Source organism: Hemicordylus capensis, chromosome 3, assembly GCF_027244095.1.
Source record: "Hemicordylus capensis ecotype Gifberg chromosome 3, rHemCap1.1.pri, whole genome shotgun sequence".
Taxonomy (NCBI): Eukaryota; Metazoa; Chordata; class Lepidosauria; order Squamata; family Cordylidae; genus Hemicordylus; species Hemicordylus capensis.
The window spans coordinates 251730178-251743544 of record NC_069659.1 but is presented as its reverse complement, the minus strand read 5'-3'; the positions used below and the strand labels follow the sequence as shown (position 1 = coordinate 251743544).

The 13367-nt window shown below is 42.9% G+C and overlaps 1 protein-coding gene across 4 annotated transcripts in view; it reads left to right on the top strand.

Annotated features, from left to right (window-relative positions):
- LRRC27 (leucine rich repeat containing 27) overlaps positions 1 to 13367 on the top strand; it is a 67862-nt gene that overhangs the window by 20824 nt on the left and 33671 nt on the right. For 3 of the 4 annotated variants that reach the window (XM_053312414.1, XM_053312413.1, XM_053312415.1), the window contains exons 6-7: positions 603 to 725; positions 11685 to 11925. In XM_053312414.1, coding sequence (XP_053168389.1) covers positions 603 to 725; positions 11685 to 11925 — 364 coding nt within the window. The remainder of the gene's footprint in view (positions 1 to 602; positions 726 to 11684; positions 11926 to 13367) is intronic. The other variant, XM_053312416.1, reaches the window with a different exon arrangement.

Below are 13367 nucleotides of genomic sequence, written 5' to 3'. Positions count from 1 at the left end.
GAGTACAAAGTAATAGCAAGATGCACAACAGAGTCTCTTTACCACAGATCTTGCAGTTGTCCGTGGCTGTCTACAGTTGAGAAACAAATAACGATCAGCTTCTAAATGTGGCTACCAGCACTGTTACCCATTACATCTTCTAATAAGTTAATGGTTTTAGAGCTTTAAAAGAACACGTATTCAAAACAAACAAGTGTTTGTGTACTGTGAAAATAGCACAACTCTTTGTAAACAACTATTGTTGCTTAGTGCCTTCATAATGTTTTAGACATGTTGCTAGAGCACTGAAGAGATGCAAATGAAGACCTGAGAGAAGGATCAACTTGACTCCTCCTTCAACTTATTTTAAACCACCATTGTTCAGCAAAATTATATAGCTTCATTTTGGATAAGCAAACAAGCTTGCCATTTCTACATGTTATACTATTTATCAAGAAAAAGCACATATTTTGTGCAAGTATAATCATTGAACCTAGCTATAAGTAAAAGAACAAATTATTAACAGGGCGAGATATTCTTCACAGGATATTTGTATAGATTAATCTCATGTCAATGTAGTCCTTATAAAGTGTGCATATACCTTGAAATTCTATATTTCACAGAGCCACCTTCTCTGCTAGAACAAGAAGCAAAGGCCATTGTTAGAGAATACAAGAGAAAATGCGACAGACCACCAGATCGTAGGAAAGCTTTCAGCGATTTGTGGAAACACCTGAGCATGATTAGTGAGTTTAGTAGAACATTAGAGTTCGAAGGCAACCACAGTTTGCTGTTAATTCCTTTGCACATGTGTTTTCCTAAACCTTGATTATATAGTGGCCTGATTCAGACATTACATCCAAACTATGTTTCAGGACCATTCGTATGCTCAAATTCCTTTTGGCACCAGTTTTCTTCTGCACTTCTTAGTCCATGGTAATGATAGTTTGCAGAGACATCCAAATTGGTCAATTAGTGGTTGCTCCAATTTGCCTCCATCCCAGAACTGAAAATCATAGTTTCAGATTTAATGAAGACAAACTATAGCTTGCAATAACCACAGCTTGCACCATCCAAATGTCATAGCAAATCATAAGTGAGAGAATAGAAATTAGAATATGCATAAGGGAGGATGAGGGAGTACACAAGTCTGAGGCAAGGCCACAGACAACCGAATAATGGTTTGGCTGTGGCATCTGAACAAGGCCCATATAAGAAAATAGTGTTCAAGTATATGTAACAATTTGAGGTCAATTAGCAAATCAAGAACTTCCCAGACTACCTGGGCATGGTCTATCCAGATCCATTCCTGGGAAATTACATAGGCTACCGGGAAAACACAATTTTCTTTTAATAAAAGGTGTTGTATGGATTATGATTTTTTTAAATGGCATTGGCACCAATTGGTGCCTCTAATGTCCCTTCTCTCCCAACTTGATTTATTTTTAATGCCAGTTCAGTTGTCTATTTCTTTTGGTTGTAGTTATTGCTATGGGGTGGCGTGGGAGTGGGAGTTCCCACCCCCCTTCCACTTCAGATACTATGAAATTCAGTTCTTCAGTTCTGGAGTAAACATATTTATCCAGCATGATGATGATGTTTTTAATGCCTGTTACCTGAAACAAAAGTATTCCCGCCCGTTCTATTATGTGGAGACAGGGACATAGAGCCACAGGTGCTGGATCAGAACTGATTATATTTTAACATTTTGAATTCATTTATTATTATTATTTTTGATACCTGGAGAGGCTTGAATTTCAAACATGAAATAATGTTTTTAATTTTGTGGTTTGTAGATTTAGTTCGATTAAAATCCGGACGCATTCGGAGAATGGTGACTCCAAACTGAATGACTGAAGCATTTGCTCAGTATTGTTATCATAATATGAACAGTGCAGGTGGAAACATATGTAACTTTTAAAAAAATTTTATATCTTTTTAAACATTTAAACGAGATGTTATTTATTACTTTGAATGTAACAAAGACTCATTTAAAATGAAATTGAAGTAACTATCATAGAGAAGTCTGTATATATAAATTAGTTGTTTTTATGAAATGTTATGTACTCCTCTATGCTTGTCAGAAATAACTGCCTATTCCAGAAAAAAGAGCTGTTTGACAAATTATAGCCACATTGTCTGTGTTTTATTTATTATTATTTAAGAAATTTACTATCCTGCCTTTCACACACAATGCTTCCCAAGGCGATTTACAACAACATTGTAAAAAAATCTAATAGAAAAGAACATAATGGCCGCAATAGCCTAACCTGAAGAATTGGTCACATAAATATTCACATAAATATTTAGGGTGAAATGTAATAGAATACTGCATCACTAGAGCACATAATATAACTTGAAACCAGCATTGCAGCAATATTATGCAAAAATCTCAGGCAGAGATTCTGGTGCAAATATTTGAAATCTGTGTATTTGTCTAACCTGATGTCATTGCCTCAAGCTGTACAATATGAATTTATTACAAAGTGCCAGACATAAGAGGAATACACCATAGACACTGTTCAAAATGTATATAAAATTGAATAATAAAAATAATCTGCCTAATAAAAACATTGTAAAGAAAAAATGTGATGATTTGTGTTTGCACAGAAGGCAATGTTCCAACATTCCCTCATCTACTTCAGCTCCATGCAAATGATTGTGTTTGTAGTTCAGCTCTTCCATTGAAGTAAATGGGAAACTGACTCATGCAGGGGCATCGGAGCACACACATACACAGCTCTGGATTAGGGGTGTGAGCTTTCTATCACTTGTAAGCAAAAAAAACAAAAACAAAACCCTAAACTACTGCAAGTTCTTTCTTATAATCAAGAAACATTTTTTAAACTCTGTGTTGAACTTCTTATTTTGATACAGCTATTATGAATAAGTCTGTTAATCTTTTTTTTAAAATGTATTACTAGTGTAAAGCTAAAGATGATTGTATTTTGTTGTATGTTAGGGAAGTTTGTAACACAAAGGCCGCATTCAGACATAATGGCTAACCACAGTCAAACCTGGCCGAGGTTGTCACTGTGTTATGCCCGAATGGGCAAAACCATGGTTACAGTTCAAAAGCTAATTCCAGTTTGCGTTGCCAAACTCCAGTTGGAACCTTCCGTTATCTCTAAGGTGTGCTGCCGACAACAGTGGCTTTGCCACCGTGGTGTTATGTGACTCCTTGCACAGCTGGTTTCGTGCCGATTTCCAAACTTCATCATAGGAGAGGCAGCGCAGATCCACCCAGGGCCTCTGGTCCTTCATGTTTTCAGTGCTTCTCTCTGGAAGCCTCTTGGAAAACCAGCCACACCCCTTAGCTATGTAGCTATGGAGTTGCCTGGCTACAGGCCACACCCCATCCCAGACTGACCAGCCTGTCAAGCGTTGCAGTCACTTGGGGGCAGGCACAATTCCCACTCTGTCCCTTGCTCCCCACACACACACCCCTAGCAAGCAAGGGGGAAGGGGACGGGATGACAGGATGAGCACTAAGTGCTTTGCTCCCCGAAAAGGGAGCAACAGTCATGTATACTCACAAACACACCAAACACACTAAGTGGCAGCATGAGCCAGGCACCCCATCACAGCGCCGGGAGAGGAATCCCCAGAGTCAAGTATAAAAGACAGAGCAGGAAAATTCTACTTTTTGCACATATAGACTGGGGAAGAGACGACCAGCCCCTTCCCCAGGTAGGGATATTTGCTCCCTAAGTTTTGCTCATGAGAAGGGAGCTCACGCTGGAGACCTAGCCCATCATCATGCTGGAGACCTAGCCCATCACCCCACAGAATGCTCTTTCATGAGAGTGGTAGACTAAGGGGAGTGAAGGAGGATGCTCTGTTCAGGAATGCTGTGGGGATGGGCACTTGGGCGAGTGCTGTCCTGGCGACTACCACCAAGCCCTGTTCCCTGCCAGCCTGCACGCCCATGTGGGGATGTGAACCCTATGCCTGAGGCCCCGAAGAGCAAGCCCACTGCCACTGGCCATCTAGAAACCAGGGCTCTCCTCTACCAGGAATCCACACACCAGGCAATCTGCATACAGCGCCACATTGGACCAAGCCTGGGAGCTCTGAATGGGCTTAAAGGTCCAAGCCCTGTGTCCACACTATACACACAAGTGATTATGTCCTGGTAAATGGCCCCCACATGACATGGCATCCCTTCTCTTGCTGGGAAGCAAATATTTTGGTGGGCCACATTCCTATCCACCTTTGAGGGGCTGCCACAAGCCGGGATTCAGGAGCAGCAAAGTTCTACTTTATACACATATAGGTTGGGGATGTGGCTCCCAGCCCCTTCCCGTTGGGGGGGTTCATGCCCCCCAGGCTTAATCATGAGCAGGGCTGGGAGGTTGGATTGGCAATGCACCTTCATCGGAGCCTGCACCAAAAACCATGGCTCAGGGTGTCCAAGGCACAGGGACACCCCCAGACAACTCATGAGAAAGTCCATCAGAGGGGAGAGGGGAGAATTGCTGAGTGAGAACTCTACTGATGCCTGATGGCAAAACATCCCCTTCTCCCATGGAGAACCCTCTCTAAATAGAGCAAGGTTGCTTTTTGGATGGTGGCCATTGGGAGTGGTGCCCCAGAGATAAGCTTTCCACATCTTGGATACCGCCACCAAGTTGCTCCAAAAACGTGCCCCCTGCCAGTCAGCCTGCCCATGTGGAGATGCACACTCCTGCCCGCAACCCCCATGGACTTCTCAGCCATCCTGGGGAAGCTGGAAACCAGGTCCGGTCTGGTGTGGAGCTGTACGCAGATCCCCATGCCTGGAGATCTGCGTACAGCACCGGACCGGACCTGGGCATTTTGAATGGGTTTAAGGGTCTGTGCCACAGCCCCTTGTCCACACCGTCCATACAAATGCTCTGGGTAGGGGTGCTATTGGCAGGCTTTGAAAGGCCGCCCCGAAAGGTTGGGGAAGGGGCAACCAGCCCCTTCCCCTTTGGGGGGGGTTGTGTCCCCCAAGCTTACTCATGATCAAGGCCGGCCACCAGGGTCAGTTTTGGATCAACTGAAATTGTTCTTCAAGGATCAAGCTCACTGGCCAAGCATGAGAGGGAAAGGCCATAGGGACACCCCCAGACAACTCATGAGAAGGACCATTGGGGGTTGGAGCGATGCCCAGACAAATCATAACTGATTCAAGAGGGCAATACATCCCCTTTTCCCAACAACACCTCCCTCACAAGTGTGTCAGGCTATGGGGGCTCTGAATAGAGCCAGGTTTCTGTGTGCAGGCAAGCCGTGGGGAGGGCTACCCCAGATACTGCTTTCCTTGCCTTGGGGACCGTGGGCAAACTGCTGCAAAGCTGTGTCCCCTGCCTGCCAGCCTGCCCTTGTGTACATGTGCACCCCTGCCAGTGCCCCAGAATGAACACCCTACTGTCCCATTGTGGCCGGGGAATAGAGGCTCTCCTTTCCCGGGAATCCCTTTGGCGGGATATCTGCATAAAGCACAAAAAAGGGGCCAGGTCCCGGGAATTTTGAATTTTAAAGGCCTGTCCCCAGTGTCAACCCCTCCCTCCCCTCCATGCCCGCGCCTGGGCAGGGACAGAGGGAGCATCTAGATGGCCTTTGGGTGCACAAAAGTCTGCATAGGGGAAGAGTGTGGGGATTTAAGGGGGATCTGTTCTACTTTTCACAAAGAAAGGGTGGGGAAATGGGGCCCAGCCATTTCCCTCGTGGGTGGGGTGTTTACAGCCCAGACTTACTCGTGAGCAGGGCTGTCAGGAAAAGAATTGTTCTAGTTTTGGGAGCAATTCTTCCTATGTGATAGCCCACACGGACTACGTGCCCTCACAAGTGTGTCAGGCCATGGGTCCTCTTAAGCAGAACTGTGCTGTGCTGCTCTGTGTTGGACAGCGGTGGGCAGGGGTATCCCAGCGACTGCTTTCCTGATCCCAGGGATTTTATTTATTTATTTTATTGTTAGATTTATATACCGCCTTTCATTAAAAGCAATCCCAAGGCGGTTTACAAAAGTTAAAACACATAAAAGCGACCCCCCCTTGGATTCCCTGGTTGGGAATCCAATACATGTGAGCTTGCAGACTATGCTTGTGAGCTCACAGTCCGTGGCTGGGGAATGGCCCTTTACGGGCATCTGTATACCCCATTCTAGCAAATGTGGATTTTTCACTCATCTCCTGCAATGAAAGCGGAATTCCACCCCCACCCCAGCCCAGCTCCAAAACCACCAGGGAATTTGTGCTTGTGTGTTACTTTGGGGGTTCAGGCCTACTTGGGGGGTGGGCAGTGCCATTGGCTGGCAGAAGAGGCACTGGCATTGCAGGGCATTTAAAGGGCTTTCAATGCCCTTTTCCAGCCGAGGGCAGGTTGAGCTCTCCAAAAATGCATGATCGTGTTCAGCACACCTCTTCTATATCATGGCCTTCCTTGGTGCACATATATGATTTTTTTATGCTTTTCCAAATTCCTAAGTATATATTTTAAAACCTCATAGTAAGCTTCTATGATGTGTGTGTTCTGTACCTTTCTTTGCAAAGGTGTTAGGGGGAAAATGAACTGCCAGATGTTTGTAAAATATGAAATGAAAAAATACGCAGGTCTTTGCTGCAATAGGTTTTTGTATTTTTGATGTATTTCTAGATATTTCCCTGTTCCCTTGTTATGTACAGTAAGTCATGTGCATGCTTCCATGCAGCCAGAACCTGATGGATCAGGTATGCTGGCATATAATTATGGGTCTCTGTGCGGGGTTGCCCTTCCTCAGGGTACCTTTCTGAGTACCTTTCTCATTAGGTAGAATCTGAGACCAACTCTCACTCCCCCTCCCCCATCTGTGTAGAAGCATGTGTGGTCTCTCTTCAGGTAAGGTGGGAGAGAAAACAAAATTCACTTGATAAAACTAAATAACAGGATTTTATTGTTTAATAAAAGTTCTTTAAGTGTGATGGTTACAACTTCTAGATACATAAGCATAGTGGTTTCAAAGTGCTTACAGATATGCTGGATATGTCTTTCTCCACACTGGGGTTCAGGTGGCTTGCTTGGTTACAGAGTTTCTGCCCAGCCTGCTTCCTGAGAATATTTGGGTCTTCCCCTGAACAGGCACTGGCTTTCCAGTGGACAACAGATTCACCTGCTTCCACCTGAGCCTCACTTCTCTCTTCACCAGAGATTTCTCCCCTGTTCCTCTGGCTCACCATCTCCTCTCTTTGCCTTCTGACTGTCATCCAACTGATTTTGAACAGTCACCTCTCTCTGTTTGTCCCCTCCTGCATTCCAAGCCAAATTTCCTTGTCCCTCCTGCACGGGTCTCACTTCCGTTGCTCCTGTCACTCAACCTCCTGCACATTAGGGATGTGCATGAACCTGTTCGGAAGCCCTTTCATGGGTCTCCGAACAGGTTTGAAAAACTGGCGGTTTGACCGGTTCAGAGGCGGGGGGGATACCTTTAAGGACAGAAGAGGATGCACTCACACACACCCCGCCACGTTTCCCCCGCTGGCACTGCAGTTTAAAAGAGTCTGGTAGGGTGGCAGTATATCTTCCAGCCGCCCTGTTGCCTCCTTGGACCAGAAGTGACTGAAAGTATCCCCAACCCCCACCGTGTACATTTCCATGTACATTTCTACTGCACATACTTAGACATTTCTACAAACATAAGTTCCAAAACACATATAAACAATACAATAAATAAATTTAACAACCAATACTTAAAAATGCAAAATGTCACAGGGTCCCATCTTAGGGAGCATAGAAGCAGGTTACATAGTTTTTAGATCCTACAAACAGGCACTCTGCACAAAGTTTGTGGTGCTGAATTGCATTCTCCCTTGGAGCTAATAGCCCCTTGGAGTGATTCAGATGAGGGAAACAGTGCAGGAGGAAATGGCAAACCCATTCTCTAGCACGTCTTCCTCAGTCTTCAGAATGGCTTCATGGGACTGCTAATCGCTAGGAGGCAGGGGAACAGATAAGAGATCCTGATCATGGATCTCCCACATATCTTATTTAGAAATGGTCCTACTGTAGTTTGTTATTTTAGGGAGTAAGCTTGAAAGTAAAGGACTGAAGCCACGAGATCTTTGGAAAGAGAATATCAAGTATGCAGTTTCAGTTTGGTCCAAGTCTTATTCCTAACCTTTTATATGTTAAAGGCTTAAATTAATGCACATGAACAAAAATGCCCATACATGAATAAAAATTACCTAGTTTTCTACCAAGGAGGCTTAATTAGGGTGAAAGCCAAGCCTTCAGGGATTCCATACTCCATGCATAAACGTTTCTAGCTGGATGACATTTCATAAATAGCAGGATTTGAAGTTCAAGTTGGATATGTCAGAAGACTTTCCCAGGACTATGAGCATTTAGCATGCCAGTCACCTTGGAAGCTGACTGTATTGCCCTTTTATCCCCTTCTGATGCATATTTTCTCTGGCATTTGTTTTACATTGCATTAATTATGCAAGTCATCTCTTATATTAATACACGTGCATCTAATACATCCTAGCCCCAAGCACTCTCCATTGATATGGTACAACAATGCATAATTAAATGTGCAAAATTAAGGAAATGGCATAGTTCTTGTTACATATACACTTTAACTTGTGGATAAATAAAACAATAGGGTTTTATTCATAGGTCACGAAGTGCAAGTGCATTAGTATACACTCTAGTGCCTGTGCATGTTTCAGGCTGTGGGTGATTGGCATCGTAAAACAAGGCTGGGCCAACAGTCCTCATTGGGGTCCTTGTTTTACCAGGCTTCATTCCAGGATATGGAGATGGGGGCAGGCAGGGGAAAATAAGAGCAGGTGCCTCAGGTCCTCTTAGGTCCTGCAACCTGTATGTGCCTACAGAACCTCAAAGGTCTCTGTATACCCATTACTGGTCCTTTCCCATTCTTTCCAAGCTCCTGGAAAGTGCATTGGTAAGTTAGGAACCCCTGATGAGAATTAGACCACCCTTCCTGCCATGAGATACCCCTACAGAGATTTTTCATTACTCTTGGCTGGCAGGGTATTTTTATTTTGTGTGTGTTGGAGAACACATACTACTAGATGTCTAGATGTGGGTCCTTGCTTTTCTGTGCCAGGCTGGGCACAACATCACTCAGCTGTTACACTGAAACATGTTTCAAATGGCATAAGAGATTCTATTCCAGTGCATTAGGCAGTGAGACCCTAACCTATAGTGTGTGGAAGTCGAATGCCAATTTTTCTTTTACAATCAATTGACATAGATCCCTGAATTGGGCGAGTGAATGAAGCTTTGAGTCCAAATCTGGAAGGGAACCAATTCATAATTGCTAGCCCTCCTCTGACAACTGCAGTGATTCAAACATGAGCCTTATTTTTCCTTGCTAGTTCCTCCCTAGGCATGAACAAAGTTTAGGTCTACACATACAGTAGAATGTGGTAGGAGAATGGATGGTTCCACTTCAGAATACAGGTAGTTACTTCTTCAGAATATGCCCCCAGGTAAAAATAGCTCCCAGCAAATGGAAAACTAGCACTTTTAGAACAAAGTTCCTTGCACTGCCCAATGAGCTGCTGCTGATTATTATTATTTTATTGTATTAATGTATTTGCAAGGAACTGTTTTAATGTTGGGGAGTATTCAGAATGTGATTCCCCCACCTACAGTCTGAAGTGATGGAGTCTGTTGCCCCACAGTGACATCAGCATTCTGTCAGCTCATTCTGCATAATGCATAGTCAAAGATTCTGCATAATGATAGAACATTCTATCAGCTCATTCTGCATAATGCATTAATACAAAGTTAATATAGTGAATGGTACCTAGAAGTGGAAATCACGATTCACAGGTTGCTCCAGTTGCTCCACACACCAGCTTTGTGAAGGATATTCTCACTACAAACTGCTTCACCTTTCCAACATATGCACCATAATCATTTCCTCTAGTCATAGACAGTGGACCCTGAGACAAAATCTTTTGAAGGGGGAAATTAAATATCTGCCCATATAAACTTTGAAAGAACAAAGATGTGTCGTTGAAAGAAAAGGCCCTATAACCATCAGGGCTGCCTTGGCATGCTCTGGGAAGGCATAATTTAAGGCATAACATTCATCTTTACCAAACCAAGTTGAACCTGGTCTTCAGATGTAGCCAATCAAATAAATCAAATAAATAAATAAATAAATAAATAAAATAAACCAAATAAATAAATAAATAAGGTGGTAGAACAATGAGGCAGTAGAATGGACTGTACCACTTCAACTGCTTTTAATGCTTCACCATATAAAAACTTCCTACGAGTAAAGAACTAGACTATCAGGAGAAAAGAGTGTAGCCGGGTCCTCTCCCTGCTGTGCTGGTTATCTGTATCCTGGGGGTTTTTGATCTGGGAAAGCATTAAAAAAAATCTGTACGTGCTGCAGCTAATTCTGTAACCTCAGCATTCTAGCTTCTCATTCTGCTTCATGTGACTGCATCACATACAAGAGGACTGTGCTATAATTTGTCTCATCACTCATTAATGTAGTCAGATGCTGAGTTACTCTTTAGGTTCCTTTTCCTATTAGCTATTTCAAGGAACCTGACACATTTGCCTGCAATAAAGTAGTATTTAAAATTTACATGGTGATGTGAAGGTCTTGGAATGACAGGAGAAGATTTGCAGACAGGGGTGGCCTAAGATAATGTGGTGTCTGAGGCAAGGCAGCAAATGCTGCCATGCCCTACAACCCTGGTGGGCAGCAAATGCTGCCATACCCTGGTGGGGGCCTGTTTCATTTCAGAGCCAAACTTTCAAGCTTTGAAGGTGGTGCTGTGGATGAGGAGGAGGGAAAGTTGCAAGCAGTCTCTTCTCTCATGCTCCTTGCTAGTGATGTAAGGCGTGTGCAAAGAGGCTGTCCTTCCAAAGCTTGCAAGGATCAGATTGGTCCCAAAGAGCTGCTGCAATGGTAGCCAGGGTGAGCATCTCACCACCTTTTTGGTGCCTCAGTAATCTGCCACCTGAGGTGACCACCTCATCATGCCTCATTAAAGGACTGCCCCTGTTTGTAGGTCTGGATCCTCAGCAATGTTTCTGAATCCAGGAGAGCTAGTGGTGAGAAGTCCTGCCTCCCATGGTCCAGGAAATGATAAAACAACCAATGACAAGCAATGAGGCTTTAAACCTTGTGTACACGTTTAGGGAAATGAGGTGGTAGAATGGGAGGGAATAACTTCTAATGCAGGAAGAGGGCACTGCCAAGTCCCCAGGGATAGATGGGAGAAATTCATTAGTGGTGTATCCATTTTTTAAATGGATGGAGGAAGAAGTCTTCCAAGGGGTCAGCATTTTCTTGTAATGATCCTCCTCAGACACTTAACATGGACAGAAAGAAACTATAGGAAATAGATACAGCAGGCTCTAGTATAATCAAAGTGCAGAATGAAATGTAATGCAATATGTTTAATTTTTCTTTTCATCATGTTTTGTTCCTTGTAATATGATTGGGGATATTTCCATTTACTTTAGGTTTTTGGGGGGTGGGGGTGGCTTGGATTTGTGTTTTATTGACTGTTCCTTCTACAGATGATAACCGCTCTTTAATAGTGAAAAGAACAAAGTATGAAACGTGCAAGCTAGGCTTTCAAATATCTTTATGCTTAAATCTGAAGCCGGGGTGGCAGGAAAACAACAGATTATGTTTTTCCATTTCCCCTTCATGACTGGTTCTACTGATGAGTATGCAGTAACCTCTTTTTGTATTCCAATAGAAATGCCTACTGTTGAAAAGTTAAACTTGACAGACCTCATGAAATCCAGTTTGGATTTGTCAGACGGATGGCCTAATGAGGAAGAAATGATACGATTTCAGAAGCTGAGGGATGAATTTATACAGGATGAAAGAGAAGAATATTTGTCTAACAAAATGACAACCAATGAATCCATGTCTTCACTACCTACAACCAAGACAAAGGGGAGCTTCTCCTGTAAATCATCCAAGGTTTCATCTAGGTAAAACTATATATTATGCACCTTACCATGTTTTCAATGTATCTTAAAGTGGGTCACAGTATGCATTCTAACATAAACATTACTGAATACTATAATATATGAAAAACCAGTTAATATATTGGGGTCATGGTTTGATGGAACCCCTCCATGGTTCCAATCTTGATCAGGCTTCTATAGCTGCTATTTGCCCTAGCTGCAGAGTTCCCATTTATGCCAATGGGAGTTTCTGTCCTGGGGTAAATAGCAGCTGTGGCGAGATCAGTTTGAAGCAGGACCATGGAAAGAACAGGAGGTTAATGCCCCCGCTACTCACACCATGATCCAAATCTTAAAACAGCCATTTCAGCCACTATTTAATTAGGAAAAATCAAGCCCATCACTACTTAGAAATGTACCTAACTATCTGTTATGTTAAGTTTGTTGCATTTGATAAAACATGCTCTGACCCACAAAACATGAGTCACAATAAGGTTGTTAGACTTTAAGGGCATTTTGTAAAATTTAATTCATAATTTTTTTCCTGCAACAGACTTATTAGTACATGGTGACCCTTTGAATTTTGGTACTTTTATAAAACCCATTCACAAACCAGCTATATCCATGTCCCAAGTAGGCTAACTAACTGGGGTGAGAACTGGGTTGAGATTGTAATAGCCAGTCCACAGCATGCAGGTTCGTGCTGCTCCACTCTGTTTACAATATGTTATGTATGAGGATCTATTGAATAGAAACTCTTAAATAATACTTAAAATGTTTCTTAAATAATTTAAAATGTTTCCCTCGTTCACACCATGATGCCAGCTGCATAAGTTGTTGTTTTTTTGTAGTTTGGCAAGTACAGCATTCTGTATTTCAAATTAAAATAAATGAGTGATATATCAGCTTAGAAGTGGAAAATGTTCCCAGTCTTTCAGACCATGCTAGCAGAATTCTTCAAAAGCCAACACGGCATTTCAAAGAGCAAAAGGGTTATTCTATATAATTTGTTCTATTGCACAACTACTAATAGAGATGCTAACTACCCTTCAACTTGCACAGAACTGTAAATTGCATAATGAAGTAAACTGCCACCTACCTTTCTCTTTGGTAAGAAATAGATTGTGGCACATTTGAAGTAGGAAAAAGAACATGTGTTGAACAACAGAGTACCACAGAAAATGGCACTGAACCTGCAGGGTATTCCATATTTAACACAATGATTTGTGCACAAATATAATGCCTGTATTTTCCTTTCCTACAGAAAACCAGAAGGTGGCAGGCTGGCCACACTCTTAGAAATGAGCAATACCAATATGCTGCTTTGTAGGTTTCATTAGTTCGCACTGATTTCAAATATCGGCCAGGTCTGAATGCACCATGTGACTAGTGGGCTTGAACCTGTGTTCTCGAACAATATCTTCCCCATATTAGGCTGCATACCACTTTTGAAACTTAGAGGAGTT